The sequence below is a fragment of the Miniopterus natalensis genome, chromosome 5 (genome assembly GCF_054644295.1).
Source record: "Miniopterus natalensis isolate mMinNat1 chromosome 5, mMinNat1.hap1, whole genome shotgun sequence".
Classification (NCBI taxonomy): Eukaryota; Metazoa; Chordata; class Mammalia; order Chiroptera; family Miniopteridae; genus Miniopterus; species Miniopterus natalensis.
In genome coordinates this window covers 19324405-19348759 of record NC_142085.1, presented here as the reverse complement: position 1 = coordinate 19348759, position 24355 = coordinate 19324405, and the positions used below count along the sequence as shown (strand labels likewise).

The window sequence follows — 24355 nt, the reverse complement described above, 5'->3', positions numbered from 1 at the left end:
TCTCATCTCCTTTACCTGCACCTCCCTCCCTGAAATGGAAGTCAGAGCAAGGAGAGCTCATCCTGTTTCCTGTCGCTTGGTTACTGTCTCTCTCCTACTTCCTGCGGGTTTTGTTCAGAAAGGATGCCGCCTCGAACTTCTCCTCCACTTCCTCCACTGCTATTATATTTGTATAGCACTTAACGCTCCAATAAGTTGCAGGGAAAGGACTTTGATGTCTTCAGAGAACCCTAAAGAGACCATCCCAGTGTGCTTCCAACGCCAGAACAGCTTCCAAACCTCTGGTACTGACAAAAAGATCGCTGGCACACAAATCTGTAATTTTACCTTTTCCTGCTTTTGACATTATTTCTGTGTAACGTCATAAAATCACTGCACATCCAAAAAGGCCAGAGGCCACTGCTGGGACCACTGCGGCCGGAGACTCGCCACCTTCCCCAGGAACGCCTGGGGCCCTCTCCCTGGGGCCGCGCGTAACCTCGCCCCACTCAGCCCCTCTCCCGAGTCTGCCTCGTGATCCCACACACACCTACCTCTCCCCAGTATCCTTGCGGATGTCGAGAACAGCCTGAGTGCCAGCTGCACCAGCACCCGAGGGCCAGGCTTGGCGTGGCTGAGAAAACTCTGAACACCTCCCCTGACAAGGAAGAGGTCCCCTCCCCTGTGGGCAGCACTGAAAATGTGAAAACTGAAAAAAAAAAAGTCCACAACTAAAATAGGTGGGGAAACATAGCAGATTCCACACAGCAAATACCTAATAATCAAGAGCCTTTTTAAAAAAGATTAAAGCCAGGTTCCATCCACTCAATCTTCTAAAAGAAGATCACACCCTCCACCTTTGCCGTCTCTGAGCAGCACTTAAGCAGACAGGTGTAATACTTAGAATTTCTCTATTCCATTATCCTAACAGTCCCGTGGCTCTAATCTCCAGTCTTGCCCCCATTAAAAGGCATCTCCCACACAGCTACTGTGTTAAAACACAAATCGTATCTGATCAGTTCAGTGGTTAAAACCCTTGTATGATTCTGTCTGAATCTACAGGATAAAGCTCAAATTCCTTAACTGTACAAGTTTCTATGAGTGACCTGGCCCATTTCCAGCTTTATGCCTTACCATTCGTTCTTCTTAAGTAACGGTAGTAATAATACAGTAGTAACAACATTTATAAAACATGCACCATGTCAAGACTGTCCTAAATACTTTTTATTGTGGTAAAATATATATCACATAAAGCTCACCTGATCAACCATTTTTAAGCGCGGCTTTAAATACAGGCATGTTGCTGCGCAGCCATCACCACCACGCATCCCCAGAACTGCTTCGTCTTCCCGAGCCGGAACTACGCCCATTTGACCTAGCCATTCACCCGTCAGGGGCCCTGAGCTGCTTCAACCCTTTGGCCATCGTGAATGATGCTGCTATGAATACAGGTGTACAGGTACCTGTCTGAGTCCCTGCTTTCAGTTCTTTTGGATATGTACCCACAAGTGGAACTGCTGGGCCATTTGGTAAGTGTTTGTGATACTATTTCCCACAGTAGCAGCGTTACCATACATTCCCACCAGCAATGTACAGGGGCTTAGTGGTAGGTAATTTTACGTCAACTTGACTGGCCAAGGGGTGCCCACGTTAAATATTATTTCTGGGTGTGTCTATTAGGGTGTTTCTGGATGAGATTAACATTGAACTAGTGGATTTAGTAAAGGAGACTGCCCGCCCCAGTGTGTGGGCATCATCCAACCTGTTGAGAGCCTGAACAGAACAAAGGCTTCAGAGGAAGGAGGGATTCACCCCATTTTTTCTGGCCTCATGGGCTCCTTTCGTTGTCAGGCCTTCAGAATTTAACTGGATCATATCACTGCCTTTTCCAGATGTATATACCATAGCCCTTCTATACGCCCAGCTTACATCATCATTCTGGAGGAAGCCATAGTCACAACCAAAGCACTTTACGGAATACTCATAAATATCCTCACTCCTGGGTCCTGAGCCAAGCTCAGCAATCACAAAGTCACATGTTCATGCCCAGGAAGAAAGTAGAGTCAGACCAGAAGTATTCTGCGTTTCCCTCCTGTTTCAACCTTTGGGTCTGATTTAATACTCTTACCAAGGTAATCCTAATAGAATTTGGCTGAGAACCATAGCCACAATATAGTTCCCTACTAAATACCCACTATTTTTTCCAAGGTAGATGTAATTATTTTACTCATATATGGATTTTATTTTCTGGTGCTCAAGTCAATATAATGCTAAATTGAAAATGGGACTAGTCAGATTTTTTAAGGTACAATTTAATTCTTAGAATAGAAAGTAAATAGATTTACAAGTGATATTTCAAAAAACAAGTCATGATTTTTTTAAAAGAATACCTTTGTCTAGAGTTTCTGGTAAAGTACTGAGCATGTGTTATTGAGAGTTTTTGCGGACAATTCTTTTAAATTGTCCATACAATTTCAAATTTTTTGAAATTGTACATACACACTTACAGCATGACAACATTCTTATCAGTCAGGTGTTTTAATGTAAAGTTCTCAGGAGAACGTGTATCAGCTGTTGAACTAAACTGAAAATATATTCTTTGATCATCGCTGAAAGAATATTTTAGTAAAAAGCTGAAACGGAAACTGGATGTTACATGGATTGCTGCTTCTTTTCCAAGCACTTCTCAATATCATCAAGCACTTGAACAGCGGCCTTTGGAATTCGTGTCCCAGGACCAAATACATTGGAAACACCAGCTTCAAACAGAAATTCATAGTCCTGTTGAAAGAATTTGTTCAATTAATAGAAACAATATTTTTAACTTCAAGGAAATGAAACAAAAGAGCAGTACTTACTTTTCTTTCTTCTTTGTCCCCAAGGCCCCAAACTTTCTCCGCTGGCGCACTTGGCATTTGGGGCTGAAAAATTCTTCCTTGGCTAGGACTGCTAATAGCCACCAGCACCACCCTTACACTCCAAGTCATTAAAAGAACAAACACATTTGGCCCATTTTCCAAACACCCCAGTGTGTTGTCTGTGGTGAGAGCTATAGGGCCCACTGCTTGAAAATGCCTGAGCGCTAAACCACAATTTTCTCTCACCTAAATTTTCACTACTTACCATTATTTATGCTAAATTTAGTATCCCATAGCTTTGAGTTTACAGGGCTATTTATTTTCTCCAAGGTATTTTGCAGCTAGTGAATGGTGGTACTTTCAATATGGCTTCATGATGGAATCAGATTTCTTATAAATGAAGATTAGCTCATTTTTTAAAACTCCCCTGTTTTTTGAAGCTATTACTTGTTAGTTTATTTTAAACATAGTCAAAGTTTGAGTGAAAATGTTGCCAGGACACAAATACTCCTCCAGGCTTCAGGCTGTTTCAATGTTGGAATATCTATTGCTATAATATTGAGTTTAGGAAATGCTTTAAAGACCTTTAGTGATCCTCAATCACTAGGGGAGTTACATATTCTAGGACATTCTGGTTTATGCTATTGCAGCACCCTTTTTCTTTTTTCATTAGCCTTTTTCTTTAAATTGAGGTACAACTGACATATAACATTATATTAGTTTCAGGTGCATAACAATGATTTGATATTTGTATATACTGTGAAATTATCACAATATATCCAGCTAACATTCATCATCACACAGTTACAAAATTGTGTGTGTGTGTCTGTGTTGAGAACTTCTAAGATTTATTCTCACCCGAGGATATTTTTCCTGGGTAGTATGGCTCAGGTGGTTAGAGCATCGTCCTATAGACTGAAGGGTTGCAAGCTCGATTCCCAGTCAGGGCATATACTCAGGTTTTGGGTTCAATCCCCAGTAGAGGCACATACAGGAGACAACAAATTGATGTTTCTCTCTCTCCTCCTCTCTCTTCCTTTCTCTCTAGAATCAATGAAAAATATATCCTTGGGCGAGGATTAAAAAAAAAAAAGATTTATTCTCTTAGTAACCTTCAAAAATACGCAATACAGTATTTTTAACTATATGCCATACATTACATCCCTATGACTATTTTCTAACTGGAAGAGTGTACCTTTTCATTCCCTTCACCCATTTCACCCACCCTCCGCCTCTGGCAATCACCACCCTGTTCTTCCACGTATAATTGAGATCATATGGTGTCTGTCTGTCTGTCTGACTTATTTCACTTAGCATAACACCACACTCAAGTGTTGTTGCAAATAGCAAGATTTCATTCTTTTTATGGCTGACTAACATTCCATTGTGTATATATACCATATTTTCATGGAGATGTGTGTTTTTGTTTTCTTCAGATAAATGCCCAGAAGTGGAATTACTGGATCATATGGCAGTTCTATTTTTAACTTTTTGAGGAACCTCCATACTGTTTTCTATAGTGGCTGCACCAATCTATATTCCACCAACAGTGTACAAGTGTTCCCTTTTCTCTGCATCCTTGCCAGCACTTGTTATTTCTTGTCTTTTTTACAATAGCCATCCTAACAGGTGTAAGGTGATATGCATTTCATTGATGATTAGTGATGTTGAGCACCTTTTCATGTACCTGTGGCCATCGGTATGTTTTCTTTGGAAATGTCTATTCACATTCTCAACACATTTTTTAATCAGACTCTCTGGTTTTTGCAACACCCTTTTTAATAGCACCCATTGACATTCTCAAAAGTGATCATATTTGCATGGTAAATTACATTGTCATGCTAATTATCCAGCTATTTCTTTTCTATCTCTATTATTTCCTTATAATATTCTTGTAATACTATAATTCTGCAGTGGCACTTAGCCCATCTTACTGAACTTCTCTCCTGGTCTATGAACTTCTAAGGACAGAGATCATGTCTAATCATCTTTATATCCTCAGCACGTGGCACACGGAGGTGCTTAAAATGTGCCATTGTTCTTGGGCAAGTGCTATAGATTTAAAAGTTCAGAAGAAAACTTGATAAAACAGGTAATAGCAATTACCTCCAAATTGGGGGTGGTCAAATTGCTAGGTTATCTTCCTCTGTCTTTCCTAACAGTGCTGTGTGTCATTTGTCCTGGCACCTGAATTACAGATTTGGCATGGAGGGCTGAGCTAGGAGAGGCCTATGGGACGCTGGCACTGGAGAAAGGCTCCCGGTTTGTCTAGGCCTCACACAAGCCTTGAAAATGTGCTCTAACGAGAATAAAACACTAGAGACAGTGGGTCTGAGCAAAGTGTGCGCCAGGGCTCTTTGTACCATTTCCACTTCCCAGCTTACTATTAGTTTCAAATTCTTTCTAAATAACAAGTTATTATTGTAAAATGCCCTGCATCGAGCTAGGCCAGGCATATTGCATTGGTGCTTCTTGATGGAAGTGGGCAGCCTGAGGCTGCTAACCCTGCCCACAATACCTGGAAGCCACTGCTGTAAAAAGGGCTAGACGATCCTGACGGTAGTTACACATACTGGTGAGAGCAAACCACATTTCTTTAATCAGTGGAAGAAACTATAAGCTCCACAGTGGCAGTGGCTAAATCTCTGATTAACCACCATATATTAGTGCTATCTAACTTAAAATCTAAGCATCTTTCAATCAAATAACATTTTACATATTTACTGCAAACAATATGAAAAATGCACGGGTGTTGACTGCTATAATTACATTATAAAAGGTAACCATATTGACGCTCAAGTGTGTCACTACAGAAAATGAGACTTAGCCTTTAAACTCATGAGGAAAAAAGTACAGCAAAGACCTACAGATGTTCCCAGTGATTCAAATATCCAGAGAGTTAATACAACTTGTGTGAAATATATTTCTTGAAAATGTCAGCTTACTCATAAAACAAGCCTGTGTTTTTTTTCTCAGCTCATATTTCAATTCCATTATTTTGTGCTGCCTAATTATGTTGGTTCTTAAATTTTAATATCATGCCCAAGAGCTTAGATATTAGTCTCTAAAACTGCATTATAGATAGAAGCATTCCATTAATAGATAGCAATAAAGAATAAAATCTCTTTATATCCCCAAATAGTAAACTATATTTATGAAAAAATAGGTAAGTATGTTAACAAAAGCAATTTGTGTTGGCTATATTACCTTTAAGTACTGTGTCGTTAGAAAGAATAAAACATATACAGCTTGTTTACTAGCCCCACGTTATTACCAATCTCATAACCTCATACATATGTATTTTCTCATTTTGCAAGTACTCTGTAAAGTCACTATTTTCTATTCTGAGTTGTAATGGAAATAAAAACATTGTAGACTGGGACATAAGATCCCATTTCAGTGACAGATTCGTGCTGTAGTGGTGGGGCTTTGTAGCATCTGTAAATCATTTACTTAGAGCAATGTTCTTGTATACAGTTCTTCTATCTCGATATTTTTTCTCAGTAAAAAAAAAAGATAGAGAACTCTGTATAATTAAAACCTGGATTGGAAACAGACCCAATTTATATCTTTACTAATTATTTTAACTGACAGGTAAGCTAATATGTGGAAGGTGTCCCCTACCCCATTAGTAAATTAACTGGCATCATCAATGGGTAGGTAGCACCTGTTTCTCCCTTCCTAAGAGGATCCACATTTTTGTTCAAGAATCTACCTCTTCCCCATTTGGCCAATAATTTTCAGGACAGGCTGTTCCATTTACATCTGAAATATGATATTTTTGGCTCAAAGAGAACTATACCCCAATCAAATCAGCTTTAGTAAAAAGGGGGTTTTATAAGACCATGTAACTGATACAGCTCTGAGTTAGGGCAGCATTCAGGGATGGGAACATGGAGGAAATGGACAAGGTAACTCCTCTAAAACAACATACGCAAATGCTGCCAACTGGCTAACTAAGGACTCACTTTACCACCAGGCCAAGGAGTGCTCACTCTGTCTCTGGTTGCTGTATGCACAGTGTGGTTACCATCCTTCTCTATTCCAGCTGTGAGACTATTACTTTATCCTGTTCCTTCTCCATCGTGTTCACTGAATATAAAAAAAGTAGATCTCTATTTGGGTTACTAGTTTGCAAGGAGATAATTATAATTCTCTCATAGAAGCTCTGTAAATTGTCAACTTAAATTATACACATGAATTGCATATAGCTTGAATATAAAACAACAGTGCCCACTTTTGGACTTTGCAGAACTTAGTAAAATCCCCAGAAAATTATTTGGCTCAAATTCTACAACAAATTGATCTTCGGGAAAGGTGTACAGTAAATTAAAGAACTACCTATAAGCTATTGTTACTTAGGATTCACATCATAGTAATAGAAAAATATAGATGATGAAAAATACCTGTGGTGGTATCACCCCTCCGCACATGACAAGAATATCTGGCCGTCCAAGGGAGTTGAGCTGTTTGATGAGCTCAGGAACAAGGGTTTTGTGACCAGCAGCAAGTGTGCTCACACCCACAGCATGCACATCTGCGTCCACAGCCTGCTGGGCCACTTCAAGGGGAGTCTAAACAATTAGAAAGTAGAGAGACAAATCATCATTTACTCCAGAAAGTGTTTTAAATGTTATCTACTTAACTGACATTCCAAGATTTTACTCATTAAAAATCTTGAGTGAATATAACTTCCTATTTCATCATTCTCAAATCATAAATACCAACTCATCTAACTGATGCAATGAACACCAGTGCAGTATTTGCTTCTAGCACTAGAATTTATCAGATTTAAGCTACACCAAAACACGTTACCTCTTCATTGTAATTTTTAAAAACTATACCTGTTGTCCTCATTATCAACATTTATTGAGTTGTTGTGCAGTACAAGGCAATCTATTATAGTATCTATGAAGAAGCAAAAGACTAAGTATAAAATGCACCTGGTAGATGAGCAGTAAATATGTAGTGGATAAAACTTTTAATATAAAAGTTATTACAATTTACTCCTCAACCAAAGATTTATTTTGGAGTGAATGATTAATGCCTCATCACTCTATAGAGATTTTCAGCTTCCTTTACTTCCAACAAATTATTATTATGTGATCAAATAAAATACTACGAGAAAGTAAAAAAGAGAAAATCTTAATTATGAACTGAGCTCACTCTGATGCTTGATTTCCCTTTTAAAACACTTTCCACCAATCCAATGTGGGCTACCTTTCCCAAAAAATAATAGTCAGATCTTAATAAGTAGTACAGTAAGGTACTTGAAAGTAATCTTTGCAGTTTTAGAAGCCTAATAAAAGTTATAGTTCAGAACTGACAATTATTTTTACAAAGTCTAATTAACAAGTACATTAACATGAGTTATATTTTATTCTTATTTCTGTCCTAATTAGATTATATGCATTCAAAAATAAATTAGGAAATTTGTTGAATTCAAGTTCTTCCTTTACAGCTTTAAAACATCATCATGGCCTGGTCAGCATGGCTCAGTGGTTGAGCATCGACCTATGATCCAGGAGATCGAGGTTCGATTCCCAGCCAGGTTGTGGGCTCGATTCCCAGCCAGGTTGTGGGTTCAATCCCCAGCAGGGAGGAGAAGGAGGCAGCTGGTCAATGGCTCTCTCTCTCCCTCTCCCTTCTCTCTCTGAAATCAATAAAAATATATTTTAAAAAAACAAAAACATATCATCATGGTCTATTGCGTTTTCATTATTTTTCTACATGTGATTTATGACATACTTTTTAAAATTTCCCCCAACAATTTTCAGTACCTGAAAAAGAGGACCAATGTCCACATCAAAACCAAGATCAGCAAATCCTGTAGCTATAACTTTTGCTCCTCTGTCATGTCCATCTTGTCCCATTTTTGCCACAAGAAGACGAGGTCTGCGACCCTCACGGTCCATGAATTGATGAACCCTAGGCAACATTTTAAAATACAACAGTTACATATTAATTGTCCAAAGGTAGGTTATTAAAACTACAATTTATTCGCAACAAATCATTCAAGTTTATTTAAAAGCACCTGTTTACTCAAATTTTGTTAACATCTCTATTTTACCTTGAGAACCCCAGTAATGCCTGAATATGTTTACCACTGTTCCCCTTAGAGGGAAGTTTGAAAGATGGCATAGCCTGTAAGCCCATAACCCTGAGAGCATCACAGTGAACCAAGATGATAAAATAACTACTTTTCATCTTCTGAAGCCAATCCCCAGAGTATTGCATATTAAATACTGAAGATATTAAATATAAACTAAAAAGTGCCTTTCAGAGTTATTTAAACACATATGTGATTCACTAGCTGTTGTGAACTGTCCATATACCTCCCCTTCACAAGTGTGAACTCGCCCAAGCTGACTGCAATGTGGTGTCTTATAATGACATTTAATCAAAATGCTTGCTTACTTAAATCAATAAATTTATACCCCACATGAAAAAGCACTACATTTATTTCTGACAAAAGGAAAAAATATTCCATTCTGATGACTTTCACCTTTGCTGTTTTGGTATTTATCTCATATATAACTAGTCACATAAAAATTTTAGTGGGAACTTTATTACCAAGTTTGATAAAACCAATCATCAGGAAGCTACTTCTTACATTTGAGAAGCATGATCAATTTATATTAACTTATATTTCCAAATCATGTTTGACAGTGCAATTACTGTCAGTTCAGTGAGGACTGATTTTAGTTAATGCACAGAGATGGCAATCAAATATTTACTTTCAAATAGGAAAATTAAGATTTTATAATTATTTGAGCAATTAATATAAATAAACTTGAGAAAATATAAAAGTATTTTAGTGCTTTAGTAAGGAGAATGAAATTTAAGTACCTGGCAGATATGAAGCAACATCAATGTTAGTTAAACATTTGTTTGAAATGAGAAACTACTAAAGGGAACTTTGGTGAAAGTTCAAAATATTGTTTTAGTAAAACCACAGACTAACAGGAAAGCCAGTTTACATATTTTCCAAAGGATATGTGAAGAAATTAAGCCTGCAGTAGATGAATGGGGATTGTGTTAACTGAAAAGATGATATGCTGGTATAAGAAATTTCACATATTACCTCTTGATAGCAAATGATATCTCTTTACTTTCTCCAAATTCCTGGCGATAGGCTCCGCTCACCATCCGATCATTAGCTTTGTGTTCACCAAATACCTTTTTCATGGCATCTGTGATTTCTCCAACTGTACATCTAAAATATCACAGGGAAGTTCTGTTAACATCATTATTTGAAATAAAAATATTTAGTTACCTTAATATTCAATATAGTTAGACATATTTTATTACTTACGTAAAAAATAGGCTGTCAAAAATCTAAATAAAAATTTTTACTCTATCATAAAAGTATCTTTCCTCAGAATACTTATAAAAAATGATTTTGGATGCCTTTATATACAGTAAACTCTTTTCAACATTTACCAATCAAAAAAATGACTGACCTAAAAACTATAAAATAGATAAGCATCTAAAGATTACTGAATAATTCACCATGATATAAATGTGGAAAGAGCAAGATTCCCTCTGATATTTTTTAATAAAAAGCCTACCTTTTAGCATATCCCAACCATCTGTTTATTAATTCATTCAACATGTACTGAGTATCTAATATGAGCCAAGCACTGGTAAGTGCTAGAAATACATTGATACATAAGAAAGAAAAAAAAAGAAGTACCTGTTCTTATAGAGCTTATCATCTAGTCAGAGGACACAGACAAAACACAAGCAAACAAATAATAAGATAATTTCATATGGTAATAAGTACTACAAAGGCACTAAAGTAGGCAAAATGGAATGGGGTGGCTGGGAAAGCAATTTTAAAGATATTGAAGATATAAAGACTTTTGAACTAGGATGTATGTAATGAGAAAGAAAACATAAGGGGAAGAGTATTTGAAAAACGAAACACTACATGCAAAGGCTCTGAGAAGTAGAGAAACATGTTTTGCATTCTAAAAATAGAAAGGACACTGAGGACACAACATAGTGAAGGAAGTGGGATAAGATAAGGTCAGAGAGTTGGGATAGTCATACCTAGCTTGGTAAGATTAGGTTTTAATCTATAAATAAATAAATAAATGTAATGGGAAACCATGGGAGGGATTTTAAGCAGAGAAGTCACCTTCTTTTAAGAAGTTAAAACTGGAAGAAGAAAAAAAACCCAATCCACATACTATTTACCCCTTAAGCACTTAAAACAATGTTAAAAATAGTTCATTATCTTAAGCAATAAATAATAAAAACAAAAATAATGTATTTAGTGACATTACCAAATACTGGGAGAAAAGTTTCTGTGAGTCACTCGCTTTCTCCACGACAGGGCACTGGCTGCCCTTTATCCTAGACTCTTTTCAAAGATGTCCACATAGTGAATAGCCTTGGAAGACAGGCATACATGTAGTCTACCTCTGGACAAAGGGCAAGTCTTCTCACTGTCCAACATATTAATGCCTCTCTATACATGCAAGTACATCAAACTTCAACTTGCAGGTATCAGTAACATGGATTCACTACAATAATGTCAAATTTCCTGAGTCACAGGGAAATATACAAGTGTTAATACTCTCCATGCAAAACATATGAATGTTTTAAATGCACAGATGTTTAAGAAAAACAAAATTAACTTATTTTGGTCTCCAATATTTTCTTTTAGGCTCACATGGTTTATGGGATCAACCATTTATTTTAGTACACTCTGAAAAGCTAACGTGTCAACTTTTACTGTTTGGGCATCTCCAAAGTTAATATCCTCACCGTGCACGAGCTGCATCCACTGCAAGAGCCAGAATGTTCCCATCTCCACTGGCCGCACATTCGGTCAGCGCAGCAAGACAACGTTCCGCTAGAGCAGGGTCCCTGCTAGATTTGACCTTATGGAAAAGGTTAAGGAAAGGGAGGATTTAAGTGAACAGAGAATAAGAGAGATCAGGAGATTAAACCCTGATATACATCACATAGAAATTGTTCCATAGTCCTAACCTCAAAAACAAAGGAAAAAAAAGAAAAAGAGAATACTATGTATCCAAAGTCTGATATTCCTTTAATTTATTCTTTTACTCATTCAGTAAACATTTAAGGACTCCCTAAAACAATACTAAATTCTGTTTAACTCTGATAAATCAGAAACAAGCAGGGAAGGAATAAATAATAGTGCCGACCTCCCAAGAAGCACATGCTTCTAGGCTTTTCTAATTTAGCAAGACACTGAAAACAAGTGGCTCTCATATAAGAGAGGAATTTCAAAGGCACTGAAGATGAAGAGTGACAAGAAAGAAAAAAAATAACATTACGATTTAGAAAAGAAGGTGAAAGAGATTAGCCAAAGAACATGTATGTATAACCCATGAACAGAGACAACAGTGTGATGAGGGCCAGAGTGAGGGGAGGGAAGAGTCCAAGTGGAGGTGGGCAAAGGTGGGGGGAATAAGGGACATTTGTAATAATATAAACAACAAATATATATATCCCGAGAAGAAAAGAGAGATAGAGACCATGAGAAATACTGTGATAAAGAAAGAGAATGAAAAGCATGGTCAAAAACTTTTTCCTTCAGGCCCTAGATCTACTGTGCTCTGTCAACACCTGTCTAAAGAAAATTACCTAAAATTCAATTTTTTACAAGTTTTCATCGCCTGTAAAAGAGTCTAAAATATTATACTGCTTAATATGACACTAAAATTATATAGTGTCTATAAGCAGAGGTGGGCCAGAAAATATACATTAAGGGCAAGGAAAAAACCCAACTCCATTATTAAATTTCTCTCTCTTGCCCGAAATAAGGCCTATCATCGATTATTGTAAATGGAACCCCTCAAGCTTGAGGATATACAGTTAATAAAAGCCTAAAGTATAACAGAAGAGAAAAGGGGTTTCCCAAATATAATAAATGTTGAGACTTCTGTGATCACTAGAATAAAATACATCCTAAAAGGACCTTTTAAAAAATGACACAGTGTAAGAGGAGTCATTATCTCCTGATTAAAGGTGAAAAAGGAAATATCATTAAACATCTCCCATTAACTCTAAGAGAAAAAAAATGCATTCATTCTAAATGGACACAGTCTATTAGATTCTTCAAGAACATTTGAACTGAGGGGGGGGGGGAAGTTATATCTTAAACAATCACAGGGAAAGTGAACACAGAAAAGCCATTAAGGAATTTCAAGTTTCCTGCCTTACCTCAGAGACCAAGGTAGCTTCATACAATAGAAATACATAGGTTGCAACAGTGAAAATTAATTTGTTTTATCTAGTTTAGTATTTCATACACTTTGGATCACTTCAGTGAGACAGTAGAAATAAAAAGGAAAGACAATACTTTAGTTTCAATCAAAATAAATATAGTTCATTATAAACTGTAACTTACTAAAGCACTACCAAATATATTTTAATTTAAAAAACAACAACACAGGAGTTAAATGACTCATAATAGTATCATGAACCACGGTCTAGAGGAAATAAATTACAGTGGGTTGCAATACTGACCCTGACCTTCATTGTGTTTTTAACTTAGAGTGAGTTACATAATCACCTGTGCCTTAGTTCTAACCTATAAATGATAAGAGGTATTATTATGGTGTGGTTTTTAATACTAACATATAAGTTTCTCAGAAGCAGATCATGATTTAAAGCCGAAGTTTTTGGTGTCAACAGACTTAGATTTGAGTCTTAGCTGTTCAGTTATTTACACAAGTTTCTCAATCTCCCTTATCTTTAAGTTTCCTTATCTTTAAAATGTTGGGAAATAATATCCACCTCATGAGGTTGTTGTAAGGATCAAGCAGGACAATCTAAGGGCTTAACGAGTGCCCAGAACACAGAAAGCACTTAAAACATGATAGCTGTTATTACCTTCTTAAGTTTTTCAATCTGCTTGTTTCTCACTGAAGTATTATCAATCGCCATAACATCCACAGGTTCCTCTTTTTCCAGCTGGTACTTATTTACTCCAACAATTACTTCAGAACCTGTTAATTTCCAAGAGGAAAATAACATGTAGATTCTATTCACAAGTAAACGCCTAATAGTAACAATCTGATTATGTATTTCTCTTATAAGTTTAATATTTTTAAGTAGTCTTCTCACTCTTAATGAAAAACTTCAATATAGATCAGCAAAACCCAATATGGGATGGGGGTGGGAGATGAAAGAACAGGCATATTTCAGAAACTCTGTAAAGGATGATTTTTATTATTCTCCCAAACAATATGCTTTCCCAGAGTTTCTGACAAGCCCTCCTCTAACACTTTTACAAAATCAAAAGTCAGAACAGCTACCATCTAAGATTTATAAGGCAGAGAACACCCAACAGGTTTTCTAATATTTTCTTGAATTCTCTTATGGCCAATCACATTAAAACAAAATTTTTTTAAAATTTATAAATGATAAACCAGAATTACAAAGACGTTTCCTTAATATGATAAAGAAAATATTTTGATTATTAGTCTAGCACACAACCCCAGGTTAACTCCTTCATAGAATTTACCACAATTTATAATTACTTTTTTATTTACTTCTTAATTTTTTTCTCTCTTACTAAAATGTAAACACTATGGGCACAGAGGCCATGTCTGTCCTGTTTACAGCTGTATGCTCAGACAAAGCAGAGTGCCTCAAATGCTTAAGACTAAAAAAGTGTTGACTGACTGAATGAATGAATGAATGAATGACTATTCCAAGGCAGAGTACAATGACTAATAATCATGTCACTTTCCAAATGCTGAAGATACCCATCCACACTCATGTACATGGACATAATGGGCATATCTCCACTCATACTTGCATACTTTGTACATATACTTGTCCATGTGCATCCATGCCTGCAAAAATACGAACACTGAGATAGACAGATAGATGGACTTAGATGAGAAACATTTTACCCAAGTTCTCATTTTTCCGTTACTTTTGTTTTATTAACTATATATGTTATCTTCAAACGGAAATTAATATTTCTTTTTAAATACTGGAATTCACACATGAACATTTCTACTTTATCTTACCAGAATCTATTCTAGCTTGTCTTCGAGCAGCACATTCTTCAATTCGAAGTTTAGGTAGTCCCTCTGCTACAGCTTTGGCCATTCCACCCATTTCTTCAATTTCATTAATGAGCTAATAAGAAAAACAAATTAATAAAATGACAAGAGAATAGGGGACATCTGTCATAGTGTCAACAATAAAAACAAAGCAAAATAATATATATTTTTATAAACTATTCAAATTTATGTTATATAATTACTACTAAATTATTTTAGTGGTAAATTTAATGATTCATAAGAAAATAATTACGTTAACATCAAGAGCATTAATTAGCAATTCTGCAGAGTTAATAATACTGTATTTACTTTGCTAAGAGAGTTGATCTTAAAAGTTCTTACACACAAAAATTTGTAATCCTATATGGTGATGCATGTTAATTAAACTTACTCTGGTAATCATTTATATATATATATATATATATATATATATATACACACACACACACACACACACACACACACACACGTGTGTGTGTGTGTGTGTGTGTATATATCTCAAATCATTATGTTGCACATCTAAAACTAATACAATGTTATATGTCAATTATATCTCAATTGAAAAAAAAGAAATTCTGTGTTTTAAAGTTGCTTAAAAGTCAACAGAAAAACTAACAAGTATATTCTGGAAAATAAAACCAAACCTCTCACTCAGGTCTTGGGAGAAAGCTAAAGATAACATCAATTCTCTAATCTTTATTTTTAGTTACATAAAGTTTTCATAGTTACTTAAATAAAGAAAGACTCTTTAAAAATATTTCAAAATGCAATTCTACTTTTGGTTTGAGCAGCAGAGTAATGCTATAGCTCCATGTTTACCGGCACCAGGAACCATGTAACCCTTCAATCACAGCCTCATACGTAAGTGAACCGATGGGGAAAGGGTGGTGGGATAGTGCATGGCTTAGCAGGAAGGAGGGAGGTCAAACATGCTTTCTTCTGAAGAAGTCAAGGAAGAGGAGTTTGTACTGGGATTCAACAGAAGCCGAAGGTAAGCAAGGAAGCTGAAAAGAGGGGACTACTTGAGAGTTTGCAACTACCCCTCTCCCATTCCATCAGGAGAAGCAGTTTACTGTCCACAGACAATGAACTAGAGAGGCAATGCACTATCAAACATCAGGTACAGAGAGAGGCTAGGGTAAGGTGCCTTACTAAAATGAAAACCTGCATTCTGAATAATAAGACTAAAGACAAAAGGCACACAGAGCAAACAGACGATACAGGATGTAAAAGAAAGCAACATCAAAAAAGAGATTCGGCATCAATGAAACAAAGTAGTACAATGTACAAGAGGGAAAATTAGAAAACAAAAATGAGCGCTTGGAAATTAAAAATATGATATATGAATTTTAAAGTATTAAGTAGAAAGGTAAAGTTGACAACTTTCCAAGAAGACAGAACAAAAACTCAAAGGTGGATTGTAGGACAGATAAGAACATCAGAGTATCACCTAAGAAGGTCCTACCTGATAACTAAGAGTTCCAAAAAGAGAAACCACAGAAACATGGCAGGGAGGAAATTACTTAAAAAAAAAACACAAGATAACTTCCCAGAGCTATAAAAACATGAAAAAGAAGGCAAATGAAAAAGGCTACCAAAGGTCCAGTACCATGGAGGAACTATACACACACCAAGGTACCTCAATACAAATTTTCAGAAAGATAGATCTTGAATGACAATGGCATGAGATTTCTAAACGGAAATATTGGAAGCTAGAATAAAAAAACTAAAAGATCAATGCTTACAAATTTGCTTATAAACTCCTAAGAGGAAAATAACTTCAACCTAGTCAGACCACCAATCAAATAAGAGAGTAGGGTAAATACATTTTCAAACATCCAAACTTTCAAATAATTCATCTCCCCTGCACCATTTTAGTCTACTATGAGATGTGATTTAATAACAAAGGATAAATGAACAGAGATGGACACAGGATTCAGGATGCAGATTTAACACAGCAGCAACAAAAGGAATTCCCAGGGTAATGCAAAAGGAAGTGAAAAGACAGCAATGGTCTAAGAGAAACCTGTCTTAATTAAATGAGCACATTAGAGGACTTCGGGAAAAAGTGATATTGAGGTATAATTATATCAGTAGTGCGGGATGAGGGGGGGAAAACGGGATCAATCAGCTAAAATACTAAACTACCAGAGCAGCAAAGCAACAGATAATGTCTCAAATTGATGGAATAAAGCAGTATATACATGTACAGTTGACCTTGAACAACATGGAGATTTAGGATGCCAGCCCCCACACTGTTAAAAATCTTTGGACTCCACAAAAACTTTACTCCAGTCATCCCTCAGTATCCACGAGGGGGGGTTCATTCCAGGACCCCCCATAGACACCAAATTCTCAGATGTTGAAATCCCTTACATACAATGGCATAGAACAATGCAGACAGCCGACACTCTGCATCCTCAGATTCCCAGGTAGGGATGCAAAACCCAGCAATACAGAGGGCTGACTGCATACTTATATTAAGAAATCCATGTATGAGTGGGCCTGTGAGGTTCAAACCCATGTTGCTCGAGGGTCTACTGTAATTCTAAAATGTGGAGATAAAAACAAAAACAAAAGATGTAGCTGACTCCAGGAAGCAGGGAAAAGCAAGTACAGGACAAAGGACCACTGGGTTTCTGTCATAAGCCTTTCAGTGCTGTCTTTTCGACTTCTTAAATAAAATACTTTAATACAAATTCACATGAATTTTTAAGTTATGTTTCAGTTTCAAATAATAGAAAGCCAAATCTAAAATTCTTCTTTTCCATCAAACATCTTATTAATCTTAAATCTATAAATTATTTTATTTATAAATCAAAACATCTATATCTCTTTATAAACCTGTAAATCTTGAAAGCAAAGTTTCAAAGAGAAGAAACTGACCTTCAAAGCAGCATCATATACATCATTTGTGAGAGATTCCATCATATATGAACCTCCCCAAGGATCAGCCACTTTGGGAATCCCCGATTCTTCCTGAATGATGATTTGTGTGTTTCTGGCAATTCGAGCACTTTTCACAGTCGGCAAACCCAAGGCTTCATCAAAAGAATTAGTGTGCAAAGACTGAGTCCCTCCAAAGACTGCTGCCATCGCTTCTATTGTGGTACGAATAATGTTATTGTAAGGATCCTAGAATAGTTGATGAAAAGAAAACCAAGGCAACAGTTGAGATTATACACACACACACACACACACACACACACATATATATATATAAAACAGCAATAAAAGATGATATGATTGAGTAGCGGCTGCTGCATACTTTTCTGCCAATGTCTACATTAGGCTTCAGCATATCAAATAAATTTAGACAAATTAGCAAATGAGCCAGACTTAAAATTAAGAGTCATAATGTCTAGTCTGTGCTTAGACACTAAGATATTGCCTCTTATAATCCCTGAAATATTAAATATTTGTTGTTTTTGCCTTTGTAGTACTTACTCTTCTGTGTTATCATAAATGCACACCTTGTCTACTAAGATTGTACCATCCTTCACCTCATAATTCACTATCTCCTAATTCTTTTGTATACCTTGAAGTATCTACCACAAGATATACTCAAAACAGGAACTCAGTAAATGAGTTATTGTGTTCCTAATTGTGACTTGGGCAAGACAATGGACCTTTTTGAACTTCAATTTCCTTAGTTGTATGAGGAGGTTAAGACAAAAACAATTATTAAAGCTCCTTCCAACCCCGAAACCTATATTTCCCCATTTATAAGGACATGAAGTTATATTTACTATGGAGTATATTAGTTTTATTCACTGTTAAATGTATAAAAGCAATCTAACTCTAAAGTTATAAATTATTTTAAAATTCATCAAAATTATTTTGTAAAGAAATACATGTAAAAACATCATAAAAATTTTAATAGAATAAAATTAAAATAAATTACCCAAGTGATGATAGTTTTTAAATGGTCTGTTTGCATGCATGCTTATTTAAATATATACCTATAATAAAATATATATACTTAAAATCAATTTAATTAGGCAGCTTTATGTTATAAATTTTCACTCTTAAAATTATTTAAAACAATAGTTGTTAAGTTATGATTTATACGTCTTTCTCACCACATTTTTACCCTTTTAAAAGTAAAACATGAAAAATAAGATTTAAATGATTTTATACTGCTAACCACTAGAGGGAGACAATTTTATTTATTTTAATATGTGTAAAAACAAACAGGGATGAATTATACTTCAGAATAATTATTATTTTCAAAATTAGTAGATAGGTTCTTAAATCTACTTCCTGACTGTGTCATGTTGCTTACAAGAAAATATATAGCTTTGTTAAAATTCTACACTTTAAATTATATACATACCTGCTCAGTAAGTGACCATCCTGATGTCTGACAATGTGCTCTTAGAAGAAGGGATTTAGAGTTTTTAGGCTGAAAGATTTTCTCTATTAAGTGAGCCCAGAGTCTTCTCCCAGCTCTCATTTTGGCAATTTCCATATAGAAGTTCATTCCAATCCCCCAGAAGAAAGACAACCTAAAATAGTAATGTTAAGTCCAGATTTTGATTATAGTTAACAATATAAAGTGGAAAATAAAACTAATTGTATCACAGTCAGATTTTTAACTTCAAACAGCTTAATTTAAATTAAAATCAAACATATATACTTCAGTAACCTTAAACCTAACATATAAAAGTACAGTTTTATGCATATAGAAGAAATAGCTGTGATCATTTGCTTCATAACAACTTTATAATTGTGTTTTTTAAGGAAAAAAGTCCTCTTGTGTCCTTAAAGAATTATTCACAACACACACACACACACACATTTTTAAGACTACCCAAAGGCAGGGGTTACCTACAAAGGGAATAAAACTACAAATTTGTTTTGTTTGAATAGCAATTAAGTTTTTTTAAAAAGAATGACTGTGTATTTGGTCTAGGTACATACTTTTCCAATTGTTCCCAACCCGACACTCCTTTTACCTTATATCCTGTATACATTTAGGTTACTTGCCTGAGCCCAAAGGCACAAAAGTCGTGAATCCCTATATAAAACAAGGTGAGCCTTAAGTAAAGAAACTAAAACATAATAAAAATTCTTGATATACACTTGGAAGTTTTTGTTTTTGCTTTATTTTTTATTGAATGTATTGGGGTGATATTGGTTAATAAAACTATCTGGGTTTCAGGTGTGAAATTCCATAATACCTTAGCTGTATATTGTATTCACCACCCCAAGTCAAGTCTCTGTCCATCACCATTTTCCCCCACCCCCTTCCGGTAATCACCATACTGTTGTCCGTGTCTATGAGTTTTTTGTTTGTTCATTTGTGTTTTTTTGTTTTTGCTTTTTGCATAATCCCTTCACCTTTTTCACCCAGCTGGACGTTCTTAACACAGCCATTCTCAAATATTTTGGTCTCAGGCTCCCTTTAACTCTTAAAAATTACTAAAGAAAACTTACTTATTTTGATAATATCTATCTATATTTTATATATTGATTCATTTAGAAATAAAAAGTCTATAACATGTTAGCATAAGTAACATTTTTATAAAAAATAATACTTTTCTAAAACAAAAAATTATAAGAGTCTTGGTTTTACATTTTTGCAAATCTCTTTAATGTGTGGCTGAAGGAAGATAGCTGGAGTCACATATCTGCTTCTGCAGTCAATCTGTTACATCACACATATCATGTATCCAATTTAAATGACTGATCCAATCAACACTCTTGAGAGAATGAAAGTGAAAATGGCAAAGTCTTAATATAATCATGAAAACTGTTTTGGCCTCTAAGACTCAGGAGAGGGTTTTAATAACTCCCAGGGGTCCTTGGACCACATTTTGAAAACTGCTGTCATAACAAGGATGCAGTAATCCCTCATATAAGGAGCATTCACTAGTCTCTGAGGGCAGAGCCATGTTTTTCACATGCTACATTCCTAGTGTTTGGTCCAGAGCAAAGCTTAGCAAGTTATTGCTCATCAGACTAGTTTTGACCTCCAAATCTAAATACTTCATAAACTTCATTTAACTTTTTTCATACAATTTTATTAACAAGGTGTTTGAAACAAAATGTTTTTAATAGCACTGTGCATTCCAAAACATTTATAAGTGCAACAGATGAAAAAATAAAATGTAATAGGTGACTTCTGCATTTTAAAATGAAAAAATCAAATCAAATCTGTCTTAAACATTATGTTCACATTTTAATATTATTTGCCGAAACATGCCAGTTAATTGTGCTCTCTGAATAGCAGAAGACAAGTTCTTATTTACACAGAAGTATAATCAAACTTAATTCTGATTTTTAATTATTTTTAATTATAAACAGTATTGGCTTATTCTCTCATAAACAGTCAGATAAAACAATAGGATCTAGTATAATACTTACATATACAAATGCATTTTATCAACATTTTTTGCTGTATGCTCATAAAATGCTCCTATGCATATATATTTGTTGTTGTTGTTTGTTTCTTTGTTTGTTTGCATTTCCTTAATGTTGAGGCAATATCAGAGTTCAATTTGCTCACCTTGGTGCAAATTCATCGATTGTCAGACCAGCTTGGAGCCCAGTTCTACAGTACTCTAATCCATCTGCTATAGTATAGGCCAGTTCCAGAATGGCGTCAGCTCCTGCTTCCTGCATATGGTATCCACTAATTGAAATTGAATTAAATTTTGGCATGTGCTATATAAAATAAAATAAAAACACAACACTGAATAAAAACATAAAAAGGTTCCATTAAACCTATTTTATAAAAGACAATACTTTAAAATGTTCAACTCAGATATACTAAACAGCTTATAATATTAACTAAAAATATTTAATGCTTACTTTGTTACATTTAATTCACTTTCCAATTTAAATGACTGATCCAATCAACCATCATAAGGACTGTTTTATTTTTCTAGTGAAAAGGAATCTGCACCAACCAACCTTTAACACCAAAAGTTTAAACTTCAAAATTAGCTGGCTGAGGTCAGAGATGTAACCTTTGCCCTGAGAACTGAATAAAGACATCTTTAATTCAAAACCAATGACTTCAACCTCACAAGAGGTCCTAAGACCTCATAACTTTGGGCTAATCTGAAGATGCATAAATTTAATTATTTACTTGTTATTAATTATTATCTTATTTGAATAAAGTCACTGAACATGAGTAAGTACACGATCCAGGAAAAAAACAGGAAAATGATTCAATCCCAAGTGCTATATATTGAAACAGAACAGGATAAAATTCAGGGCTTAAAAATCAAGATTTCAGTTTCATTTACTGAGATATTGAAGGCTAAGCATATCTCAGATTCGTTCTACCATAACCACTAAGAAAACAGCATTTTCACTATTCCCCTAAAATCTCACATTAGGTAGGGTACATATCACACATTATTCTGAAGAGCCAAAAAACTATTATCCTTCCCAAGAATTAACCAAACATAAAATAATAAATGCTAAATGACAGAAATTCATTGCAGTGGTTAAGAACGTGGGCTCTGGAATCGGAGTGCTCAAATTCCAGCTGTCACCTAACTAGCCAGGAGACTGACTAGAGGCAAGTTTCTCAACCATATTATTCCTGGATTTCCTAAAGTACAAAATACAGATAATAATTACACCTTCTTCATGGAGTTGTAGGATTAGATGAAATGGTTCATGTAAACCGGTTACTATACGTCAATACACAGTAAGTACTAAAAAAAAATCAGTTGTTCTAGCATATGATATGGATTATCTATATTATACTTTTTAAATATTTTATTTATAACTAACCAAAAGCTACTTTAAAATGCTCCTGTTCCATCACAAAAGCAATAAGGGGCTGGAATCACATGGAATTGAGATATTACTTGAGTATGTTGGGAGTTTACAAATAAGAAGCAGTGAAACAACCAGGTGCTTCTCTACTGAGAGGGGGTTAGTAACAGAGTTTCTTTAAGAATAAAAAAAATACTGGAATATTGAAATATTATTCAGCCTTAAAATGGGGGGATATTCTGGCACATGCTACAACATGGATGCACCTTGAAGACAGTATGCTAAGTGAAAAAAGCCAGTCATTAAAAGACAAATACTATATGATTCCATTTATATGAGGTACTTAGTCAAATTCATAAAGATATAAAGTAGAATGGTCCTTGTGGGGGAAGGCGGGGAAGGAGGGGAGAATGGAAAGTTATTATTTAATTGGTACAGAGTTTCAGTTCTGCAAGATTAAGAGTCTGGAGATGAATGGTGGTGATGGTTGCACAATGATGTGAATGTACTTAATGCCACTGACTATACACTTAAAAATCATTAGGATGGTAAATTTTATGGCATGTGTATTTTCCCACAATTAGAAAATTTTTAAGGGATAATATAAAAGTTTACAGTTTACAAAGTACTTTAACACAACATTACTCGATCAGTATCTGAAACTGACACTTTTATCACTTATATGAAGGACAATATAAAGCAATTTTGAACTTGTAGATGACATTGGGACCTTTTGTAAGGTAAAATGTCCAAGGGTGTGACAGCACAGGCTGCTACCTTCTCCACTCTCCTGTAATGCCTAAACCATAGGCTCAGAGTGCCAATCTGCAAGAACTGCACTTCCCATCTTCTCTCACTACTATGTGTCCATTGAGATATACAAGTAGAAGTTTGGTTTGTTCCTTGCGGAAGTTCACCTTTTATCAGAGGAGCTGGGAGACTCTCTTCACACAAACACACCTGGCCCACCTACTTCCTTACCCATGAGCCGGCATACTAACAACAGAGGACAAGCCAGATGAAAGGAGACTGGGACCCTGGTGACTGCAGTGGTTCCTGACAGCCCACCTGACAATTTCTTCTTTCTTCTACATGAAAGAGAACTGCCTCCTATTTAATTGAAGCTACTGCTATTTTTGTATCTGTGTTTGTCAGATGCTGCTAAATGTGATCCTTTTGGGCATGTGTTCTTGAAATTGAAAAGGGTGAGAGAAATGTACAATTCTATACAATACAACTGCATGGGCAGATGGAATCTATAAAAATAAATAATATTGCAAAGTGTAAAGGCTAAATATTAAAAGAGGAGAGTACGCAATACTTGCAAGAGTTCTGAGATGAAAGCAATTATAAGAAGTGAAAGAGATAAAGGTTTGATGGTGGAGGAGAGATATGCCCTTTGCTATGAAACAATGGTCTAACTTTAAGGTTGGTAAGGAGGAGAGCATTGCCATCAAGAAGCAAAGTGTGGCCCGGCCGGGCGTGGCTCAGCCGTTGAGCGTCGACCTGGGATCCAGGTGATTAGGGTTCAATTCCCAGTCAGGGCACATGCCCTGCTTGAGGGCTTGATCAATGACTCTCTCATCATTGATGTTTCTCTCTCTCTCTCTCCCTCTCCTTTCCTCTCTCTGAAATCGAAATCAATAAAGATATATTTAAAAAAAAAAAAGAAGGAAAGTGTGAATGATGGGGGAATTTATGTGAACTACTAAGAGGAAAATGAAG

The 24355-nt window shown here is 35.5% G+C and overlaps 1 protein-coding gene across 1 annotated transcript in view; it reads right to left on the bottom strand.

The window, feature by feature from the left end:
- Window positions 1–2270: 2270 nt before the first annotated feature.
- The window catches only part of MMUT (methylmalonyl-CoA mutase), a 28301-nt gene continuing 6216 nt past the window's right edge, over window positions 2271–24355 (bottom strand). The window contains exons 4-13 of the mRNA XM_016212796.2: window positions 21405–21562; window positions 19230–19401; window positions 17780–18028; window positions 14858–14969; window positions 13710–13825; window positions 11613–11728; window positions 9922–10053; window positions 8618–8765; window positions 7244–7411; window positions 2271–2760 (exon numbers count right to left, since the gene is read on the bottom strand). Coding sequence (XP_016068282.1) covers window positions 2632–2760; window positions 7244–7411; window positions 8618–8765; window positions 9922–10053; window positions 11613–11728; window positions 13710–13825; window positions 14858–14969; window positions 17780–18028; window positions 19230–19401; window positions 21405–21562 — 1500 coding nt within the window. The 3' untranslated portion in view covers window positions 2271–2631. The remainder of the gene's footprint in view (window positions 2761–7243; window positions 7412–8617; window positions 8766–9921; window positions 10054–11612; window positions 11729–13709; window positions 13826–14857; window positions 14970–17779; window positions 18029–19229; window positions 19402–21404; window positions 21563–24355) is intronic.